The sequence below is a fragment of the Netta rufina genome, assembly GCF_964035555.1.
Source record: "Netta rufina genome assembly, chromosome: 1".
NCBI classification, from domain to species: Eukaryota; Metazoa; Chordata; class Aves; order Anseriformes; family Anatidae; genus Netta; species Netta rufina.
The window spans coordinates 132,456,734-132,479,546 of record NC_140123.1 but is presented as its reverse complement, the minus strand read 5'-3'; the positions used below and the strand labels follow the sequence as shown (position 1 = coordinate 132,479,546).

At 41.7% G+C, this 22,813-nt stretch overlaps 2 protein-coding genes across 2 annotated transcripts; one reads left to right on the top strand and one right to left on the bottom strand.

The window, feature by feature from the left end:
* The first annotated feature begins 599 nt into the window (after positions 1-599).
* CYB5R3 (cytochrome b5 reductase 3) lies at positions 600-17,303 on the top strand. The gene is made up of 9 exons (XM_084305279.1): positions 600-694; positions 2,563-2,694; positions 6,000-6,072; positions 8,452-8,558; positions 9,536-9,665; positions 10,689-10,772; positions 10,910-10,995; positions 13,287-13,386; positions 14,845-17,303. The coding sequence occupies exons 1-9, from the start codon at positions 674-676 to the stop codon at positions 15,015-15,017; spliced, it is 906 nt and encodes a 301-aa protein (XP_084161405.1). The 5' UTR covers positions 600-673; the 3' UTR covers positions 15,018-17,303.
* A 4,013-nt stretch (positions 17,304-21,316) lies between these two features.
* On the bottom strand, positions 21,317-22,069 carry REP15 (RAB15 effector protein; the record flags this gene model as incomplete). Its single annotated transcript, XM_084288331.1, is given in 2 exon segments — positions 21,317-22,057; positions 22,061-22,069. Coding segments are annotated over 2 exon segments (750 nt in total).
* Positions 22,070-22,813: the final 744 nt, after the last annotated feature.

Sequence of the window (22,813 nt, the reverse complement as noted above, 5' to 3'; positions counted from 1 at the left end):
TAACAACTCAGAGGGTGGTGAGGCACTGGAGCAGGTTGCCCAGAGAAGCTGTGGATGCCGCATCCCAGGAGGTGTTCAAGGCCAGGCTGGATGGGGCTTTGGGTAGCCTGCTCTGGTGGGAGGTGTTCCTGCCCATGGCAGGGGGTTGGAACCAGATGGTCTTTAAGATCCCTTCCAACCCAAACCATTCTGTGGTTCTGCGATTCTGTAATCTTGCTGATAATGTGCAAAAGAGCAGTACATATGCATCATAACGTGATAAAGACAAGCTCACGGAAGGGCGGAACTAACCAAACCAGACTTGCACACATTCTTTGCTGAAGAGAGGCACTGAAAACAACACGGCGTTTACAGCATTTGGTGGCTTTTATTTTACTTATTTTTTTATTATCCCCACCCGCCCCACTGCCCCTGCAGACCCCAGCGGCAGCGCCCCGAGATCCCCAGCCTCCAGCCTGCCCCCCTTCCCCGGTGGCTCTCTCCCCGCCGCCGCGTCCGGCCCCTCCCAGCCTCCGCGGTGCGGTGCGGGCGCCCCCTGGCGGGAGAGGGGCGATGCTCAGCGCTGATTGGCGGGGCGCGGCGCGGCGCTGCGTGGCGGGCGGGGCGGGGCGGCAGGGAGGCGCGGCGCTGATTGGCGAGGCGGCGTGGCTGTCGGCTGGGGTGGAGGGCAGCGATGGGCGCCGGTCTCAGCACGGTGAGCGGGGCGGCTGGATCCGGTGTTTTGGGGCGAGGGGTTTGGGGGCGAGGGAAAGGGCTGCGGCTGCGGCTGCGGCTGCGGCTGCCCCTGCCCGCGGCGCTGGGGATGGGCCGGGTGGCCAGGCGGTGGTGCCCGGCCCTGGCCCCGCCTATGTGGGGCCCGCAGAGCCTCCGGATACTCCCCCAGCCGTTAGTTCCCGTTTCTGCCCATCGGCTCCGTTAGAGCCCGGCTCGCAGCGCACCTGGGCTGTTCCTCCCCGGGCTCCTCCCAGGAGGTTTCTTCAGGACCTGACCGCGAGTCGCGAATTGCCTTCCCCGAGGCTAACGTGGTGCTAAAGCCGTTCCTCAAAATTAAACTTCGTTTTGCTGCAGCAGGCTCTGATCTGGTCAATGGCTTCAGAAGGGGAAGGATTTGCTAGCCCACAGCTGCTGCTTTGCACATTTCAGATAGCCATATATTTAAATCGAATTAGCTTATTCTGACATGTTCGTATTGCATCTGAGACATCATCTCTTGCCGATTCAGCTTGCTGTCTCCGCTAGACTTGGTCACTGGTTGCAGTGCTTATTAGGGATTTATTTGCTACAGCGTCATTGTCCTAAGCAACGTCCCCATCCTTTTTTTCTTTTTTTTTTCTTGGCTCAATAGCAAAAATTCCTAGAGCTGAAGTAATGTGATGGGTCTGCAGAAATTAAAGAGTAAGTTTTTTGTAAACTTCAGCTAATTTAGAAACATCTTCTGTCTGGCTATTTCAGTATTTTCAAATAAAAGTGAAAAATGCAGTGTGTGTGTGGTATGGTGTGCTTTCAGGTCAAACCAGCTGCTGCTGTCTTATACATCTGTACAGCAGCATTTTAAGAAGAGGGATTTTATGCTGTCTTTCCTTTTAATTTTGCACTTGCCGTATTTTCATTAATTACATTGGACATCTTATATCCTCCCAACAGCTGTGTCAGATTCAGAGAGATGTGATTCCAAAATGCTGGCCAGGTCCCTCTAAAACAAAAATTAAAGTAGAAGCTGGTTGTACAGGGCTTCCAGCTCTCCCAAGAATCATCAAGAGCACCTCATGTAGTCAAAGTATTTTGCAAAATTTTTATTTTCAGTTCTGTCTCCATTGCCCTCCTTTTTTTTTTTTTTTTTTTTTTTTAAATGTATATAGGTATCGTGGAAAAATGCAGCTGCAGTCACGCTGTTTCACTGCCCTGAGTTAAAACCTGGAACAGCAAATGAGGGTCAGAGAGGATTTTTACCCTGAGCATTACCTGGATGCGATCACTCCTATACCCATCCAGGAGAGAGGAGGGCTCGTGAAGGCTTATATCTATGTGTGCACTGGCAGGCAGGGAGCCATGATACCCTGGCCTGAGGAAGGAGCTGCTGTCATGGGGGATCCCTCTGCCCCAGGGGCTAGGGATGACCTCCCTTGGCATCACCTTGCAAGCCCGGTGGCATGGGATGCAGCAGAGGAGCATTTGGGGATGTCATGGGCAGAAGCCACCTGTGAGCATGTCTGTGCCTTTGGGAGATGGGCAGCTAGCTGCTGGGTGCTGTTTGTGCATATGCTCATCTGTTGGTCTTGTTAGCGATTGGACTTGGGGACATGGGGACAGGTCTGACAAGCCTCTGCTGGCATGCCCAGTGTCACAGTGTGGGAGCAGCTCTGGCTGCTCACAAGGCAAACTTGTATTACACTGACTTTTTTTTTTTTCTTTTGATACTTCCTCATTCCACTCATGTTAGCACAGAAAAAGAGAGTATTATTTTGGGTGGTTAGATTGTTACATCACACTAATATTTTCCTCCTCACCAAAATAACTTTCTATTGTGCACATGTATCTAAGGATCTCTCTGTTTTGCTGCAGTTGCGTTGGGTTGTGACATACCCTATATGGCTAATCTACAGCACTATCCGGAGGCTTTTTGGGAATCCCTATCCTGCAATCACTCTGAAGGATCCTGAAGTGAAGTATGCATTGAGGCTGATAGATAAAGAGGTAAGTATGTGTACAGTGCTGAGCATCCTCTCCCTGAATTCTGTGAAATGCTTATAGTTTCCTAAATCTTGGGCAATGTTGCAGCAGGGATTGCTTGGGAACAGTAGATGTTTTGAAGGCTGCTGAGCCTTTCTAGTAAAATTGATTAAACATATGTATTTTAAGTAAAGAACTTATTTATACCTGCTCCTTGCGTAATATAAGTGAGTTCTGCAGCATGCATTTCTGCAAGCCAGCTGAGTGGTGAATGCTGCTTTAGAAATGACCATACTCATAGTTTCTGTCATATAAGCCTCATGTCATAGAGTATATCAGCAGGAATTACTAAAATCCCCACTTGTAGATGGGCTGTGAGACAGATGTCATGCAGTCAGGCGGAACAGGCAGTTCTCATTGTCAGTAGCATTTGGTACGGTAGCTATCACAAATATATTGATACTGATTGCTGTTATTGGATTTATGTACACTTAAATGTATGTGTTACAGGAAGAAATATCTTTAAATGGTGTAGTTCTGACAGTAGCTGAGGTCTCTCAGCTTCTCCTTCTCTCTGTTCAAAGTGGAAGGTGTCTTCTACCTCCTGGGGTGCTCAAGTGGGCTTTCAGAGGAAAGTAGTCACCTTTTTAGTGCTGGATCTTGCTACCAGAATTTGGTAACTCTGCTTGGGGAAAGATGAAAAGATGAAAAACCAAAAGATGAAAAGTCCAAATTTCCCTTGGATAAACTGGCCATTAGAAAAAAGTATGAGACAGAAATCTTGCCTTTCAGGTATGCATGAAGTCATACCTGAAGATATTTGTAGTGTTGACTTTTTAAGTCAACGGGTTAGTCAAAATGTTATGAGAAGAGTTCTGTTGGAAGGAGCTTGGGACTGGAACAGAGCTTTCTTCAAGGTATGCAGAGTGTGCTGATAGCTTGGCTTTCATTTGTTCAATCAAAGAAAACAATTACTGTGTTTCTGAGCCTTGGTTTCTTGGGAAGTGAAAGCTTCCCCATGGCTTGGGTTGGGCTGCCGTATTGGATTTGTTTCCCATGCATGCTACAGCAACGCAGTTATTACGTATCCCATTTCCTCATGGGATCTGTAGCATGTGGTGGCAGGTATGGTCTGCTTGACAGATCATAACAGAAAATAATTCACTGTTCACATTACATTTTTTTGCTAAATACTGATTTTTCTCAGTCCATCGTTGTATGTTGTGTAGTCTGTTTTAATCTTGGTATGAAGGAACAGCTCTGCTATAACCTGCTCAAAAGTTGCTGCATGGGGTAGCTTGGGCAGTGAGAATATTTTAGTGATGTACGTATAGAAATTTTTGCCTGAATGGAAAATGTATTCTGGAAACAGAAGTTGGTTTTGAAAAATAATAACCTGGTACTGAAGTAAAGTTTTTTGAGAGCTGTAATTCTGTGTTTTCACTAGCAGTTTCTAATGTCCTGCCAAAAATCAGGTACAAACATTCTGAACATTGTACTGCTAAACTTCTCAACCATACCTGACTAGCTGGGGAGGAGGAAATTAGTCTTTCTGACAAGCTACAGTTTGTATTTTACAAGCTATTAAAATTAAAATAGGTGAGAACTTCAATTGAAACATACCTGTCATTACACAAAAACATTTTAATGTCACTTGAGAAGGTAATTGTGGCTCTCAGCATGGATGTGGAGCAAACTCAAGACATGCATGGTATAAGTCAGTAGGCAGGTTTTTCCTTGGAGTGTTGCATCTTGTTGCTTGTGAAGCACAACCAAAGACCCTCATATTTTAAGAGTTTCCATTATTCCCATTACCAAGTCGATATTCACTATTCGTTCTTTGTAACAATGAAGCTTTTGGTAGCTTCACTATCAAAGCACCAAAATGATTTATTTTTAAAACAAAAATATGAACTCTCTTTTTTGGCGAGTAGTTGGGGATTGTCATTTTTAGCCAGAAGTGTTTTGATGGTACAGTTGAGAATATGGCTGATATTTTGTTGTGCTGTTGCAAGGAGAACTGTTTCATCCTCCACCCTGTCTGCCTTTGGACATGGTGGCGGAGGTGCTATGAGTTTCTTGAGCCTTTTAGTGTTTCTCACAGTTGTCTCTTGTGATGCACAAAAGGCTTATGATCAGATATCTTTGGCTGAGCTATCTTGAATTTAATTGATGAGATGGTTAACTGAGAATTCAGGAGTTCACAACATTTTTGCTTTCTGCATGCTATTAAGGACAGTATCTTAAAATAAAGGATTACTAGCAAAATCCAACTTTGAAGCAGTGAAACTGGTGCTTAAATTTTCATGCAGAAACAGCAGTGGACAATGCCAGAGAAGCACTGTTACAATCTACGTGTCAGTTGTCATTCTAGCGAAGTTCCAAATAGTCACAGGTAGAGAGAAGCACTTTTTAGACTGCTCCTCAATTAAATCACTTTTTTTCTTCAGAATTTATCTTAAAGTGATTAATAAATCACTTTAGAAAAATGTTGTCAGCGTGAGCAGAACTCATAATTGAAGACTAGGTGAACTCTGATGAGATGGAAATCTGTCGTTTCTTAAAAACAAACAAAAAACCACAGTATTTAATAGGATGTTTATGTAAGTTTCTGTAGAGGGGATATAATGACTCGTATGGCTTTAAAAAAGAAAGTCATTAAATGAGCTGTTTGGCAGTATGCTGTTTCTTTTTCACTATTCTAACTCTGTTACTGTGAACTGATTTTTAAGAGGTAAAACTTGTGTACTATGAGAAACACTAATCTTTTTGACATCCACTAGTGACTTCTGAAGTCATCTTCTGCATAGAAAGGGTAAATTTATCAGATTTTGAGATGCTGACTTTTTTTTTTTTTTGCATTGAACTCCTGTGTTTTTAACCTTTAAATGAGAACTGGAATACTGGTTAGTTTTTTTAGCTTGCAACCTCCTCAAAGAAGGCAATGTAAATATTCATACCATTTAAAAAGTTGTTTAGTCTTAATCTACGAGTACCTCACTGTTTTGCAATTAACATATAAATATATATCAAAACAAGATTTGTGTATGTCTCTTTAACTTTTTTTTTTTTAATTATTTTTATGCCGTTTCTAAAACATTTTGAGGAAAAGTTAAATTTTCAGGGAATTTGAGTGAAAAGTTTACCTCTGCAAGATTGCCCTGTTCAGATGAGTTCTTACATTATGCACAATCTTCAGTTAGGGTGCTGCTGTCCCCCAGATACTTAATCCTGAACAGGTCAGACTTGGGTGTTGATTATACAGGTAAAATTACAGTCATAATATCCCAACAACATAGCTGATGATTATTTTTATTTTCCTCTTTCAGGAAGTTAGTCATGACACAAGAAGATTTCGATTTGCTCTTCCTTCAGTAGATCATGTTCTGGGTCTACCTATAGGTACGTTCTGTCTTTCCTTGCTGTGGATCAAATCCTTGTTCATTTAGAGATTTTGTGGGAGGGTTTTTTGTTTGTTTGTTTGTTTGTTTTTTTACTTTTGAACTGTTGAACTTCAAATACTGTCCATGTGGTTTCAGCTGATATTTAGGGCTCTGCAGAACAGTCCTAATGCTGAGTCATCTTCAGCATCTGAATTCTTGTGTTATTACAGAGTGCATACATCCAGCTTGTTTCCAGGATGATAGTTGAAACTAACATCAGCCTTTGCTTGTATTTCTCTAATCTTAACTTTCCAATGTGCAGTATTCCCATGGCTCTTTGTCTCTGTGGTTCCTTTTCACCCCTTGAGGCAATGTCGCCTCTACCTCTCTGCTAAGGCGTGCATTCCCCAGTAGGCTGCTAATCTCTGAGTTTGCAGCCAGTCTCATGGAACTTCTTCATCACCATGAAGCAGATGTTTCCCGAGGCCTTGCCATGTGGCATATTGCTCTCTGTAATAGCTTAGTACTGTTGTTTCTTACTGCTTACGTAAGGAGCATTTGACTGTGATGTGTTTTTGATAGGGACTTTGGCTTTAACCACCTTTTGCAATGGTCTGTGGGTTAGAGGTGCTGGCTGGTGGTCCTTAGACACCTTTTCAGCATTACAATCTGACCTGATTTGTTTCTCTTTGGTTGATATATTATTCTCTTGATCCTAGTTTACCTCACTTTTCCATAATTAACACGCAGGACTGAGCTGTCTCACCTCTGTAATTGTCCTTGTCCTAACAGAAAGGAAGCTGTCTGGGGTGAATTTGGCCTGCTGGATGCCACATCTTCCAGTATTTCATTCAGTAAGATAAGGGCAAATCAGCAGATGGTTTCAGTATAGCCCAAGAAGGGATGTGCCTCACCTTGCATGGTCCCAGCAGTAGCATTGTAGTTGTACTCACAAAGATGCTCTGCTTGGGATATATATATATATATTTTATAACTGGGGAGTGGTTTATTGGGTGAGAGTTGGGGAGCAAAGCAGCTGAAAGTTGGTGAGGGAGGTAAAAGCAGCTGGGAGCAGGAGGCATGGTAGCCGTGGGACAAATACTGGAATGCACTCTGAATGTTCAGTGCAACACCAGCATTTTGCTTTTACCAGCCAACTTGGGTGTTACAGGAAAGAACACAATTCACTCAGAGTTGGATTGTGCAGGGCTTCATACGGAGGCCTCCCAGCAGCTGCTGTCCCATGAGTGAGGAGCTAAAGCTCTAATGGGTACGAGCAGGATTAGTTACAGATCTGCTCCTGTAGACAGGGATGACAAGGCAGTTGCTTGCCTGGAAAGATGAACAGGAAGCTGGTGCTGCTGCCGCCTCAGTAATTCCCCAACAGGAAACACATGTGCTACCAAATGTACATTGACTCACCCTCATATCTACATGCTGCTTCAAGTCAGTTGTGGTTGCTCAATTCCCAAGTTACCAGGTTGCACATCTTTATCCATCTGCTGGTTTGCCTCACTGGCCCTCCAGCTTGACAGACCAGCTTCCAGTATAGTAGCAGCTTTGTGTATCCCATTACAAGCAGAGGAGCCGTACCATCTTTGGAGAGTTATGTTCATCTTAAGAGACAGTGGTGATAAAATAATGGAAAACAAATCTTCACATGTGCCTCTTAAGAGTATTGGAATTTTGTTGGAAAACCTTTTCAAGGAGTTAAATTCTAGTTGGTTGTTGTTGTTGTTGTTGTTTTGTTGTTGTTAATGTTTTTCATTAAAATATAGACATTGAGAAAAGGAATTATTGCAGAGAGTTCAGCTGATGTGTGAGAGATTGAAACATGATTGCTATTTTATTGTTAAACTGGAGGAATAGCGGGGTTAAAAATGTGCTTTACATCTAGGCAGCCTTAGCAATGGCAGCTGGAAGACCTCCTGGTAGACTGGAGTGATCTGTGGTCAAAGAATTTTCTATGTTGTGACTAAACTATAACAGTTTGTAACAAACACTTTAATGAAGTGGTTTGAATAGCACTTGGCAGTTTCCCCCTCCCATGTTCTTTTTACGTGTTTGTAATGGAGAGAGATCACGCTGTTTGCAAGATCTCACATGCAGTTAGGGCTTTGATGAAATATAAATGAGTGAAGATATCAAAACAGACACGATAGACACACAAAGTTAGCAGCAAGGTTAGCTGCCCTTCCAGGTAGAATCTGTGTCTGGTTAAGAATAACTGTGGCAAGATATTACAATGTCAGGAAAATGAGAAAGGAAAGAGTGGTACCTCCAAAACAAGGTAAACTGAGCTTTGAGACTGCTTTCACAATTCATGTCAACCTGATAGATCCACAGAAAGAGAAGTCCTTTGAAAGCAAACTGTTGTTTTTTTCATACCTGCACACAGGACAGCATATCTACCTGTCTGCACGGATCGATGGGGCCCTGGTTGTTAGACCGTACACTCCGGTCTCCAGTGATGATGACAAGGGCTTTGTGGATCTTGTTGTCAAGGTGAGAATGTATTGCTGCTTTTCCAGGCCGGGCAACTGCTAAGCCCATCCGTGCTCTTGCAGTGCTATGTGGAGTCTGATGCACCATGTTCTGTTCAGCTGTGTGCCACTGTGAGCTTTCATTACTCTAACAAGGAATGTGCAATTACTTACAATCCATGCAGCATTCCACAATCCCTTTTTTATTGAGAGTTCTCATGAGATGCTGCATAATTTTCTGTATATGCAGACTGCCATTTTCCAGAATCTGTGTACATTTGCAGATGTTCACATACTTTTTTAATCTTTCTGAAATAAGGAATTAGCCTTGCCTGAACTGTCAGCTTCTTTTATAGCTAATGTCTTTGTGGTCGTTATTAAAAGTGATGATTTTTGTTGTTACAGACATGGTGGACTGATGTCATTGATGAAAATGTGATTTAATCTTGTGATAATGTACTTTTGTTTTCTCTTGGTACTTATACTAAACATATATTTGAAGATGACAGTAATTTAAATGGCGAATGGTTGAATCTTCAGTTAGTTGCTCTCCACTCTTTTTGTTACTCTGGCTTTGAGATGCAAACAGTTGGCATACTGAGAAGTTGTTTTGGGAACATCGCTTTGCAACTGGCCTGTCAGGGAACATTCACAGAAGTTTTTCCATTTTCAGTTGCAGTAGTTACTATATTTTTAACTTGGGTTTAGATCATGTTGTTTATTAGGGATACTTTATGTACAGAACTAAAATGGAGAAATTGCCAGTCTATGTCCAGTCTGATCAAAATCAGGGCAAGAGCATCATTTTAATCTTTATCAAGAAATTTTAATGCTTGTCTTTCATTTTCAGTCAAATCTGTCTTGATGTTATTTCTTTATGTAATAATTGTTTCCTTTGAAAAAGGAGTATGAGTCTATAAATATTGGAATGGCAGAGAGAAGGGCAAATACTCATCTTTGAGCTGTCAGATTAATAGCTTCATTGTTATTTTTTAACAGATTTACTTTAAAGGTGTCCATCCAAAGTTTCCAGATGGAGGGAAGATGTCTCAATACTTAGACAGCCTGCAAATAGGGGATAATATTGACTTCAGAGGACCAAGTGGCCTGCTTGTCTACAAAGGAAAAGGCAAGGCTGACTCATAAATATAATTTGTCCAAAGTAAACAATACAGAAAAAAAAAAAAAAAAAAAAAACACAAAACACATTATAAAATAGCAGTAATCCTGATCACATTTTTTTTTCCAGCTGAGTTCAGGTCTTTCTCTGCACAAAATTAAGTGTTAGTATTATAATAAAGTCAACAGCCATCTTGAGGAGAATTGTTATATGATTGTAGAAGTGCCTGTGTTTTTACTGTTCTTAAAGAAGGGAATTCTCTCACTGCTTGTACAGGCATAGTTGCTACACTGATAAAAACACTTGGTATTTGTGCTGTCCACTGCTAATTTCCCAAGTGAAATTGAACTTTATCAGCAGGAACTACTTTTATGCCAGTATAAAAGATCTTACTTTGGTATAGTGCAGCCACAAATTTGTCATAAAAATCTTCTGGCAATTCTGTGTGCAGAACTTAAATATGTGGTTTTCCTGATTTTTGTGTTCACGTTACCCTATATATAGAGACATATGAATGGAGGAAATACAACATTTGGGGGAATTTCAAGAGCTTTGTCAGATTTGGCTGTCAAATCAGCTCAAAAGAGCAGATAAATATTAAAAAAAAAAAGCCTTGCATATTTCAGGTTTTCCTTTAAAATAATCAGCATGGGGGAAAAAAAGTTCTAAGGAGATAGATTCTGGAAACACTTCTACGTAAAGGAATCAAGGCTTCTGAACATTGTTGGGGCTAAGGGACTCAAGCAAATAGAAATACAACTAGTAATGGCTTGATGCTGTAGTCACAGAATCAGAACTGGTACCCCATGTCAGTGTCTGATCTTATTGCCATGTGCCTTAAAATCTCTAATAATGCTTCAGGATTTGTTTTTCTTTGTGATATCTTTGGTTCACCTTTGTTTTCTGCCGCTATTTTACAAACAGGGAAGGGTGACAGGGCTGAAACAAAGTCAATTAATTAAAAATACTGTGAAGGGACCATAGGCCATTTTTCCTGCTTTCTTCAGTGTTTTCCATCTCTCTCTCTTTCAGGCGTGTTTGCTATTCGGCCTGAAAAGAAAGCTGAACCAGTTACTAAAAAAGTCAAATACGTGGGGATGATTGCTGGTGGGACTGGTACGTGCATATAAAGATTCATCCTTGGTTTCTGACAGCTGCTAGATGTGTTTGTTCATATTTTCTCTCACGCGTTTGCTTGTGCTTCCTCTTGCTTCTTTACTTTCTCACATCATTAACCAGCATTTCTCTTTCAGGGATAACACCTATGCTGCAGATCATTCGAGCAATCATGAAAGACAAAGATGACCACACTGTTTGTCAGCTGCTGTTTGCTAATCAGGTAATTCTGTGCTTATTTCTGCTTATAAAGTTTTACTTAACAAACACAACTCCACTCAGCAAATGAAATTCTAGCTGAGAAAGCATGGTACAAAAATACAAACACCGGAGGGAGAAATGAACAAAAGTGTTGAAAACTTCCGGTATGAAAACACTGTAATGAATTCCTTTGTTAGCATTACTGATGAAGTGATACTGTCTTATCAGCTAACAGTTTCTGTCCTGTCTCACTGCTTTGCTTCTAATCCAGTTTATAAATGTTTTAAAATTCTGGATTCATCTGTGCAAATTGTTAATGTTTTGGGCAGACTTTTAGAGCTGTCTTTCTTAGTGGAAACATAAAAGAGGTGGACATCTGCTTTCTTCAGCAATTGCAGCTCCCCAGTTTCAGAGTAGGGTTTGTATGCTCTTCGAGAATACCTTAGTTAAGAAAAAAATAAAATTGGTCTCCAGCAGCTTCCTTGACTACAAAGCTGTGATTCTTCACAGCTGTCTCATTTCTATTCCCTCCATCAGCTCCTCCATTGGTGTTTCTTTTGCTCTTTGAGGTGTATCATACTGCAGTGCTGGAAAAAGGGAAGATTCTCATCCATAGGGTATTTGTGATACAGAGATATTTCTTGGATGATCAGTGCAAATCAAGTGGCAGTGCACTGCTGAACTAACTATACGCCCCTTTCTTTGACTGATATTTTTCTGGTGTTTATCTTCTTTCTATATTCTATCTCATGATGAATATCCGTTTCTGGATTACAAGACTCCTCTTCATGCCTGTATTTTTTAGCTTCTCTAGGCTCCCCTTCATCACTCCTCTCTACTGTGATATTCAGTATTCCCATTTCCTCTGGACCATGTCTGAATCATAGAAGTTTTTTTGTACCCAGAAACAATGATCCAAGTGCCTACAAACACCTTGTTCTGATGCTTTATTAAAGACCTTCTTAAGAGCATTAGTATTGCCCTCTGGTGCTGGTTGGAGCAGCTGCAGAAGTTGATCTCTGCTGCGTGCTTGGAGTTGGCACAAACTGTAGTAGCTAGCAGGGCAGGAGGGCCAACATTTGCTGAGTAATTCTGAATGACTAATATAGGACTAGAGCTCCTTTAGCAACCTAAAAAAATTAACTGCTACTTCTGAGGAGGATTCAAGGAACACTTGAATCCTCCTCAGAGGATACATAGGACTGATGTTTACATAGGTGTTGCTAATACATAGGAACACCTATGTATTAGCAACAGCCTATGTAAACATCAGTCCTTGCCTTTAAGAAGTCCATATACCCAGTAACTGCACAACTATATAGCAGCTTACTGATGGATGGACAGACAAGAAAGCGTGCAAACTAGAGTTTTTTTGACATTCAATATTGTAAAGTACTTTTTATATGTGTTTTGCTGATGTTTTATTTTGACTCTCCTGAAAGGGCTGTGTTAGATTACAGACCACACAGCTTGTGAGCTCATGTGGTGCTTCAAACCAGCCTTCCTTGAGCTGGTCAGTCCCAGTTATAGCCTTTCTGGAACACAGGCAGCTGCAGGTCCAGAAATAGGCACCTTCTTGGCTATAGTTGCTGGCACATTCCTCATCACCCCCACGGTTACAGACATAGTGGTGTCCTCAGAGCCAAATTATTAGGGCTGTAGAGGATGATGCCAGTTTTATTCTCTACCCTTTCCTTCCTTCCTGAACTGCAACTTCTTTTATGGGAATAAGGCTTTCTTATGGCCTTTAACAGTGTTGCATCAGGGAGGAGCAGAACTTGCCTAACATTTTTTGTTACATTCAGAATGGGATACCTTCTTGGTTATTTGTTCCACATCTGTTTTAAAAACTAAACGATCTCTGTATGGTAATGCCAATGATTTGAAGTGGCAAAGGTGAAAAACTTGCCTTTTTCCTGATGGAATGGCAAAGTGTGGAGGGTAGGGAGATACTTGTGCAGTCATGGTTATTTTTTTGATGAAAATTGCTTATGTAATGGTGGTGCTAAAAGCAGGCTTTACTCTTATGATGTTACCACTAATTCCCTAATGAGTGAAGGTTCTATGTTTTGATACAGGTGTTGCTTTGTTTTGTTGTTTAGAGAGAAGGCATTGTGTGGTAAAGATTTGGGGAAGTTCTGAACTTCTTGTTCATTCTGCTATGGGATAGTCAAGGAAATAATTTGTATTTACAGGCTCTGTTCAGCTCCTAAAACATAATTGAATAATCTGCTCCATTTCACAAAACGGTAGGGGTCATCTGAGGACTGCATTCAAATGCAGAGCATAATCATTGTTTTCCTTGTCCTGCAGACTGAGAAGGATATCCTGCTACGTTCAGAGCTAGAAGAGATCCAAGTTCAGAATCCCAGTCGTTTTAAGTGTTGGTATACACTGGACAGAGCACCTGAAAGTAAGATCTAACATGCTTCCTCCACCAATGCTTAAGTTATGAGAATTAATGCACATTTGACGGGAAAAATGCTGTTGTATGTGTATTTCTGGGCTCCTTTGTTGTTTAACGACTTGCAGGTTTATGCAACTCAGAATGCATTCAGCAGCATCATTCCTCACGTAGTGATGCACACAAGCTTGAGATATTGTCAGTGTTTCCAAAGCTATGAAGTTCACCTCAAGTGAATGGTAGTGTAATGTTCCTCCCATGACTAGACTTGAATATTAGCCATTATTTACTCTGATCCAAGGTGACCTTCCTTTCTCCTTCCCCTTAGCCATAAATATAAGATGGCACCATATTGTCTCACGTTCAGAGCATTCATTAAGGCAGCTGTGAGAGGACTGGTAGAGGCACTGCATCTCACTGAGGTGTGGCTGAATACAGACTCCTACCTAGCTGTCACATGATGATTTGCACTAGCTGCTCTTTCTAGGCAGTGGATTTGCCTTTGTATTAACAGTGATTCTCAAAGACAATGTGGTTTCATCTTGGTGCAGTCCAGTTTTAAAGGTAACGTGGTCTAGTTGGGTGCCGTAGGTGAGAGATGAGCTAGCTAAATGTATCTCCCTCAGCTGTGCAAGTTGAAGGAAGAAAAGCCTGAAAAGGTTTTCTTCTGAAACCTTATTGCCTAAGGTTTTCATGTCACATCAGGGTAGATTCATGCCCCTAGTCAGTGGTAGTTTGGAGCAGAGAGGGAAAAGCCACAGGCTTTCTTACCTTGTGACCAAGAATATACCTCCCATAGAATTGTGGGGAGGGTTTTACTGTCCCCAGAGTCTGTTGCTGTCATGCAATCTTCTTCAATTAGTGTTCTCCCTGAATTTCTAAGGCAACTTAGATTCAGATAAAATTGTTGTTCCTTCTCTTCGGTATTTGTGAATTGTGAACTGATCTTAGCAGTTGTGATGAAAGATCCTTCTTAGACCTCAACACTGTTCTACAGAATTCCACTACCATGCCTGTAAACAGACCTGAACTGGATATTTTCGGATGGGCTGTGGGAGAAAAATGTCTCAATTCTATTGTGCCTAAAGGTTTGGGTCAGCAGCGTTTTGCACCCAGAGCTGGGGATATGATGGGTAAATGTGAATCCTAGTATTAACTGATTAGCACAATGAGTGTTCCTGCTGGGAATAACATCAGCTAGAGTTCTTCTAATGAAGATACAAATTGGTGGCATAAGGAGAATAGATGTTATTTTTTCACAGCTCTGCTTGGTATTTCCTGGGGGCTTTTAGGAAGTTTTACTAAAAGTTAGCCTGTTTTCTCCATGCATCAGTTTTCCATCTTAAAAGCAGGAGTGGCAGATTTTCCATATAGAATAGGTCCAATTAAAAAAAAAAAAAAAAAAGCACACACTTTTATTATAAAGTGATTTGTTCATCCCCCCCCCCTTCATTTTTTTTTTAACAGGTTGGGAATACAGCCAAGGATTTGTGAGCCAAGATATGATCAGAGACCACCTGCCCCCACCTCAAAACGATGTTCTGATCCTCATGTGTGGACCTCCACCAATGATCCAGTATGCCTGCATTCCCAACTTGGACAAACTGGGCTACACCAAGGACATGAGGTTCTCTTTCTAAAGAAGACTGATACCTCAGTGATCTTGTAAGGAAGGGAAGAAAATACATTTTATGTATTTTCTTCCAAGACAAGACAAGAGAGGTGGGTGATGAACAGTGCTGGGAAGCTACATTTACATTAAAAATAATTAACATTTATCTGAATCTCTGGCAAGTTAGACACTTAAGCTTAACTGTATCATAACCATACTGTATGTTCCACAGAAACAAATGTATTGCAGAGACATAGCGATGTATTGTACTTGCCATGTCTGTCCTGTAGAAATATTATACTCCATCTCAACGCAGGAAAGTATAACTTCTTAGGGTGGCAAATACTTGTTTACACTTCTCTTAGCACTGTAATCAAATGCCAGTAATATCCTATTTCCTAACACTGTGCATACCCAGTATTTTATTTGGTATGAAGTATGAAATATAAAGAATGAGCTGGATTATTGACCTTGCTTATGCCAAACTTTAATCCTTACAGAGCTTTTACTATATGAGGGCCAGGAGCATTTGCCTTGTACGTATAATCTTTGCAACACCAGAAGCTTAAAGATTCTTGTTCATTTGAAGGGTGACAGTTAACCATTTATGACAGACTGAAGTTGTTCAAGTTGCCTTGTTAACCAAAACAGGAGTAGACACAAATATGAAATTTGTTCCAGTGTATTTTGGAATAGCCTTTCTTCAATGCAAACACTTTTCCAGCTCGTCACATCCTTGGGCAATGAAGGAAACTATGGAAAGCAGGAGGCTTTACACACAGTTCTACAAGTAGCTGGAAATCTTTGCTTATACGTGTGTTGAATACTGGAAAAAATACTAACTTTTGTATTTACTTTTGAATAGCAGACAGTGGCATAAGAGTAGAAAAACAGTTGTTCTGCAGGTTCTGTGCAGTGAAAAAATGCTGGGTGAAAATTAGATCCAGTTTCAGTTTCTTGTTTCCTGGAGTCTGATTAGGAATGAAGGGAGCTCAGGTTTCACCACTCAGGTGGGTTCTAGCAGGTAGCCCAGCTTCACATGCAGTATGCCTACAGTCAGGAGACTCACCTGCGTATCTTGCTCTGGCAAAACCACAAAGGGTTGCTAAGGATTGCATGGAACAGCCTTAAGTCACCAAACTGACAGCATATAGAAATGTCTCACTGAATCTAAACTGTTCTTGGATGCTACAGTTTATTTTTTTAAATGAAATTTTTTTACAGCAACTTTTTACCTAACCTTTAGTAAACTTGATGCATCTTGAATACCGAACCTTATGCTTCCAAACAGATGCTACTGACATTAGAGATAGAGCAGTCCCTGCAAGGAATCTGTGTAACTAAACATTGATTTCTGGTGATAAAATCAGAGTGATTGAAAAGATGTCTAGGGGTATGTGAAGTAACGTGGACGCTAGTTAGCTACAAGTATCAGTGTATAATAAATATATCTCTTTTTTAAAAGATTTGGCTAGGTAGTTGAAGCTATAACTTGCTGTGCTTTCTTTTGTGCCTGTACAACAGATGTGTACCATGCATTTAAAAGCTTTCTCAGCACGAATTAGAAGGAAAAAAAGATATTGCACAGTTAATTTAAGGAACCTGAGGCAGATAATACTATTATTAAATTTATTTTATTGAATAGACACTTGCCTCTGAAATCTTGAATTTTTGATGTGTGCTTCTAAAACTTATTCTTTAATACTATGCTGTGGAGTTCATATAATGCTCAAGTATGTTTCAGTCCGTTTTATTGTGAGGCAAAAAGCAGATATTTGAGAGAAATTATCTTGGTTGCTGGGTTGTATCACTAGGGGATAAAGAAAGATTTTTTTTTTCATGACTGTATTTAATGAAGTTTTCATATCCAAAATAGTTAGCTGGTAATGCATCAATTTTTTTGTATTACTTTGTTTATCTAAGTACTGGCTTTTTCACATCTATGTATGAAATAATTTTGCAAGTGACTCATGTTACACAGCACATCATCTTCAGCCTCGTAAGAGAAAAACATGTAGAACACTCCAGGGAGTGAATGTTCAAAAAAAAAAAAAGGGAGGGGGGTGAGAGGGGGCCTGTGAAAACTGCTGTATTCAGATGCCGAATCAAGGAGCAAATTATTGCTGTTTTTCACCCCAATCTCTTAGTTCTAGCTTTACTTTATGCATCTATGTGAACATGGGTTTCTTTTAATAGAAAAAATGAGGGATTTTTTATATGATCCGCTGAAACAAAACGGTGTCCCAATCCCTTTTGCTTGATGGTCCTGTACTGTAACATTTAAACAAGTAATAAAAGTTGGGTTTGCATCTTTTTTGATTCTTTGAGCCAATTCATCTGTCTGTCTTACAGAAAATAGTGTGGCGGATGTTATTAGACAGCTTGCTGTGGCCAGGTGTGAGAGCAGGCTGGTCCTGGAGGGTTTCACCCAGTTCCCAAGTGGACCAGGGCAGCTCCGTGCATCTTCCAGGTATGCCCTTGCTGGAGGGGAAAGAGGCAAGAGCTACCAGAACCACATCTTCTTAGGGGAGGCAGAAGCAGCTGAAAAAGGGCTTGGGGTACTGAAACTGAGGGGCAGCTGCAGCCAGGCCCTGTGGAGAGGAGATGCCTCATCTGGCTCCCTGCCTACAGTCTGAGAGGCTCCTGCTGACTGCAGAAACTAGTCCTCACAGCAGCAGAGGCAAAACATCACTACAGCAGGGAGTCAGAGGCTTGTGATGGGAGGTAAAAATAATGTTTTCACATTTCCTGAACAACTGTGTGAAACAGCTGGAAACTTGCAAGTAGGGTCCTGTTCCCTATCCAGCAACTGGCATGCTGGTACATGTACTGCAGTTGTGCACAGTGGCGGTACAGTTACAGACGCCAATGCAATGCTGCTGTGTATGTGTGGGCACACATGATATGGCTTCATAACAAAAGCGGACTATCCCAACACAACAGTGTTAGTAATTGATTCAGCTGGAAAAAGACAAGCATTTCTCTGCATAATTTGATAGAGAAATGCTAGTCAGCTTTCTTAATTTAAAGTTTCTTAAATTAAGAAGGGGTAGGGTAAGGTTTTCTGATGCTTTTTTTCTGAAGAACTACCTGGTGAAACTAACTGGCCAACAGCAGCAGGTGCTGCATGTTTCCTCTCTACGCTTTTGTGAGCTCTTGAGCTCATCCTCATGAGTTTCATGCATTAACCAAGCTATACAATGAAAATGATGGCAAAGTGAAGAACAAACAAACCAACCAACCCCCTAAACTTTGCTTCTACTCACCATTAAAAAACAAACAAACAAACAAAAAAAACACAACACAAATTACCTAATTACCTTTGGATTAGACTGAGGTCAGCAACTTACCCAGTAAAAATGTACACTGTTAGAAAAGCCTGCGGTACTGTACTGGGTCTGGCTGGAATGTTAACTTTCCCGGCAGCAGCCCATACAGTGCCGTACTCTGTACTTGTAGCTGGAACAGCAGTGTTATCACACCAGTGTTGTGTCTACTGCTGAGCAGCAGTGGCACAGCATTGGGCCTTTCTCTAACCCTCCTAGGGGGTGGGCAAAAAGTGAGGAGAGAAACATCACTAGGGCAGCTGACCTAAACCAATCAAAGGGATATTCCATACCATGTGGTGTCACACTCAGCAATAAAAGGTGGAAACAGGAAGAAGAGGGGAGGGGTGGGCTCTCGTTGAGAAGACATGGGTCCTCCTCTCGAACACCGGCTGCGTGCGTTGAGGCCTTGCTTCAAGGACGTGGTCAATCATCGCTCATTTGTGGGAAGTAGAGAGTAATTTCTTTCCTCTGCACTTCCATATAGCTTTCATTTATTTTGTTTGTTTGTTTTCCTCCCTTCTTTTTATTTTTCCCTTTTTCCCCTCCCTTTTTCCCCTTTCCCTTTTATTTCCCCTTAGTTAAATTGTTTAGTTCATGGTAGTCTTTATTTAATTATTATAATTATTTCCCTTTAATTAAATTATCCTTATCTCAACCCGTGAGTTGTTCTTTGCTTTACTTCTCCCCCTCCTCATCTAAAGGAGGGGGAGTGAGAGAGCGGTTGTGGGGTTTAGCTGCTCAGCACGGTAAAACCACCACATATGACTGAGTCACCAATTCAGCCTGGCTAAATAAATGAACAAAGTCAAATTTACATCATTAAATACTCTGTTGTTTGTCCTCACCTTTATTATCCACAGCACAGATTCTTGGCAAATTCCCACCATTGCTGAGGGGCCAGGCTCCTGAGCTGCAACCCATGAGGCAACCAGGTGAAAGCTGTGGCACACCCTGGAAAATGTAATCTGGATCCCAGAATAAGTACCAAGGCAGCTTAAGCAGCTCTGGTACCTCAAGTAAGCAAGACTCAGGTAAGTCTTGCTTACTTGAGGTACCAGAGCACCTCTGGAAGAGTCAAATTAAATGGTCAACTGCCTCAGTGTCTAATTTTCATAGTTCAAAATCTATACATGCAAATCATTTGGATTTATTTTCCTTTTCCAACTCCAAAAAGGTGTGCAAAACATCCAAAGGAAGAAAACACAGTGTTTGCAGAGACAGCATTCCTATGGAACTGATTTTATTACAAGACAATGCCCTAAAAACCACAAGCTGCAAGATAATTTAAAGCAAAAATAAAGCTTTTCTGCTGGCCTTTTATAAAACAATCAATCCAGCTACAGTACTGCTCATGCTGTTAATTTAAACACACAAAAACAAAAACCATCCTGAATGGTCCTAGACCTTGTTCTCACTGCACAGCCCTGTAACTATGCACATTTTCTTAGTAAAAAAATAATAAAATACCAGAATTATCCTCTCTGTCTTATCAAACCCCTGTTATGCACAAAAATTACAATGCAGCCAGCTCTATAAAAAGCAACTGTATTTAAATGAGCTAGTTTAAAAAGCCTCCCTTCCCCGGCCCAGCTACCTTTGTGACACGGCAAAAATTTCACTGATGTCTGTGTGTTTGGTTTTGTTTCCGTTCACTTTTCAGCATCAGTTCAGACTTACCTTGTGGAAAGCTTCTGGCACTATTGCCAAAGCTTCTTTATGCTCTTTTTATATGACTGTGTAAATAAGAGCCTTTATTTCTTAGAGGTCGCAGCTTCCCCATCTTAAAACTCAAACATCAAATAGCAAAAAATAAGATTGTTGAAATTATTTTTATTCTGTTAAATTATAAGGAAAGCCACATGAAGAGGAGGGTGATGCTTACAAAACTACTCCCATATACAAAAGTTGGTCACTACAGTGCCACAGTGGCCTACAAACACAGTGGGTTTGGGAGTTTGAAACTGGATTAATTCTTCCTTTCACTGGTTAACAGTGGCTGAAAGAAAGTAACTACAACTGTGCAACACAAAGTGCTGTCTAGTAAAACCTGAGGAAAATTGAACAAATCAGTACATAAATACTATTAGCTGCTAAGATACTGAAAACAAAGACAAAGCAAAGCACTTCTGCCCCTTCCGGACTGCTGCTCGCTGCCATGAGTGGTCCGGAGCTCACCTCTGCAGTTTTGAAAGACGAAGACTCCCATCAGCATCCCCACTGCTGGATCTTTGTCCCCATTTGTTAATTTTCCCACATTTTCTTTAACAATTGCCACTGCCTTTTGCCACACCTTGACCTGACACAGCTGCTTAGCAAGAACAGGATTTGCAGCTGGGACCAACCCTGCCCATGCATTTCACAGTGGCCCACAGCACTGAGGCTCTCCTGTCCCTGAATCCATAGCAAGGCACTGATTTACTTCCAGCAGGCAGGTGATTAATAGCTTCTTCATATAGCCCGTTTCTATCCCAGGGAAGGGCTTTTCCTCCTCCTTCTAACTGAGAACCAGCTCCACTCCTCCAAAAGAGTGTTTTGAAGTCCTCTTGTTGTCCTCCAAACTCACTGCAACTTTTATGACTAGTAACAACACATTTTCTTTATTACAGACTCATCCTCCTGTTTAAAAAACAAACAGTCTGCCTTTTCTATAGACATAGCGCACAGAGGCTGAGTCAAGTCTAATAAGACCTCCCAAGGCTCCAGGCAATAAAGCTTTCATCAGCCTTAGCCAATACTTGACAGTTGGCGAACAAAATGTTCTGGCAAAATTATGAGCCTTCTATAAACACATTTTCTGGCAGGTACGTCCTGTTGTTTTAAAACCTGGAGAGACTGAATCAGCTTTGGCTACTGCAGGATCTACAGGAATGTGCTGGGCGGAGGGGGAAAGTGGGAAATAAGGGGGTGGAGGAATGGCGTGCAAGATGGGAAATGAGGCAAGCTCAGCCCACACAGCCTTTGCTTCAGGCATTCAGAGCTGCTGCTGCTAACACAAGGTTTACAGAAAGTTCACGTACACATTGCCCACCTCCTTCAGTCCATTTCTTGCGCTGAGGCAGTTTTCCAACATCTCTTTTGTGGACAGGAAGCTCTCAGTACTCATGACAAATTGCCTTAGAGCATTCCTGCCCAAGAGGCAGCATTTTTGCTTCTCCTTGGCAATGCTGTCTAGCATGACTCCGCGGATGTCCTTGGGCTTCCCTGGCACACCAAACACGATGAACAAGCCCAGGCAGTCCTGTCCCACCAGGCGGCAGAACTCTGCCAGCTTCTCGAACCTGCTCCTGTTTTGGAAATGCTTGTCTGCCAGCGTGGCTTCCCAGCAGCAGTCATCCAGTGCCTTGGTGGGGCTGCTTTCACTATGGAAAAGTTCGGCCAGCTGCAGAGCCTGCACAGCAATCTGAAGTTTGATTTGCTTGTCAACTCCCAACAGAGTCCAGATCCAGTCCACACCAAACAACAAGGATTGCTGCTTGGTCGTTTTGCTGGTTGTGATACATTCCTCCACTCCCTTTTCCACACAGAAGCTGATGAAGTTGACCAGAAAGATCTCATTCAGAGTGTCTGTGGCTGTCTGGAATTTGCTCTGAGGATCTATGAACCCAAGGTAGTCCTTCAGTCTTTGCGATGCATAGACCACACCTTGGCTGAAGACTTCACAGATAACAAGAGTTTTGGCCTTGCTCTCCTGGTTGTCTTCATGTGATATTTTCTGGCCCATTTTCTGTGCAGAAGAAGGTCATTTCCACATGCAGACAGCCTCTGGGAAGTCCCTTCCTTCTTCAGCAAAGGCTCTGTAGTCACTGGGCACTGTCAGACCTACTAAGTACACATAATGGGTAGCTGTCGCCTTCTAGATTAAAGTCATGCCTGGCAGGCTGCAGTCCTGGAGGGCATGAAAGGTTTCTTCTGGGCGCGTTCCTCCACAGCTCACTGAGCAGGGACCAGCCCAGCAGGCCCTGTAACTTCCACACCTACTGAATTCACCTGTTTGTTTTCCTTATTGTTCATTCTGACACCATTTCCTTCACCAAACCTATGTCGTTCCAGTCTTATCTTATCTCATTCAATCTCATTTCTAGGACTATTACAAAGAAGCCTCTTTATTGGCACTGGGTGTTTCCTAGAGATGAATCAAGCTGTTTCTTTAATCACCCAGAGAGAAATATGTATCCAAACCTGAAGACTTCTACAGGATGCGTGAGATGATGTCATGGTCTATTTTGATGGAATGTTTGCCTGTATCCCAATATTAACTGCTGTTACTGTCAGTGGCATTAACTGTGCTATGACAATGCACATGGACTCATTTGAACATTTGGCTCAACTAAGAAGCTTGTGCTGTTGCTGCTGGATTATCTTAGGGAGGCTTGGACAGTCAATGCACAGCTACAACTACAAATAAACAAGCTTCCTAACTTTACAAAATCCAGTCTCCCTAATTGTAAAAGCTGGAATGTATGTTACTGCTGCAGCAGGCACCAGCCCTGTTCAG

What these genes read in the sequence shown, in the direction of transcription:
- CYB5R3 (XM_084305279.1), top strand. Translation starts at nt 674, where the DNA reads ATGGGCGCCGGTCTCAGCACG. An exon ending in TGAGGCTGATAGATAAAGAG is followed by an intron (nt 2,695 to 5,999) that starts GTAAGTATGTGT and finishes TTCCTCTTTCAG; the next exon opens with GAAGTTAGTCATGACACAAG. An exon ending in TGTTCTGGGTCTACCTATAG is followed by an intron (nt 6,073 to 8,451) that starts GTACGTTCTGTC and finishes ACCTGCACACAG; the next exon opens with GACAGCATATCTACCTGTCT.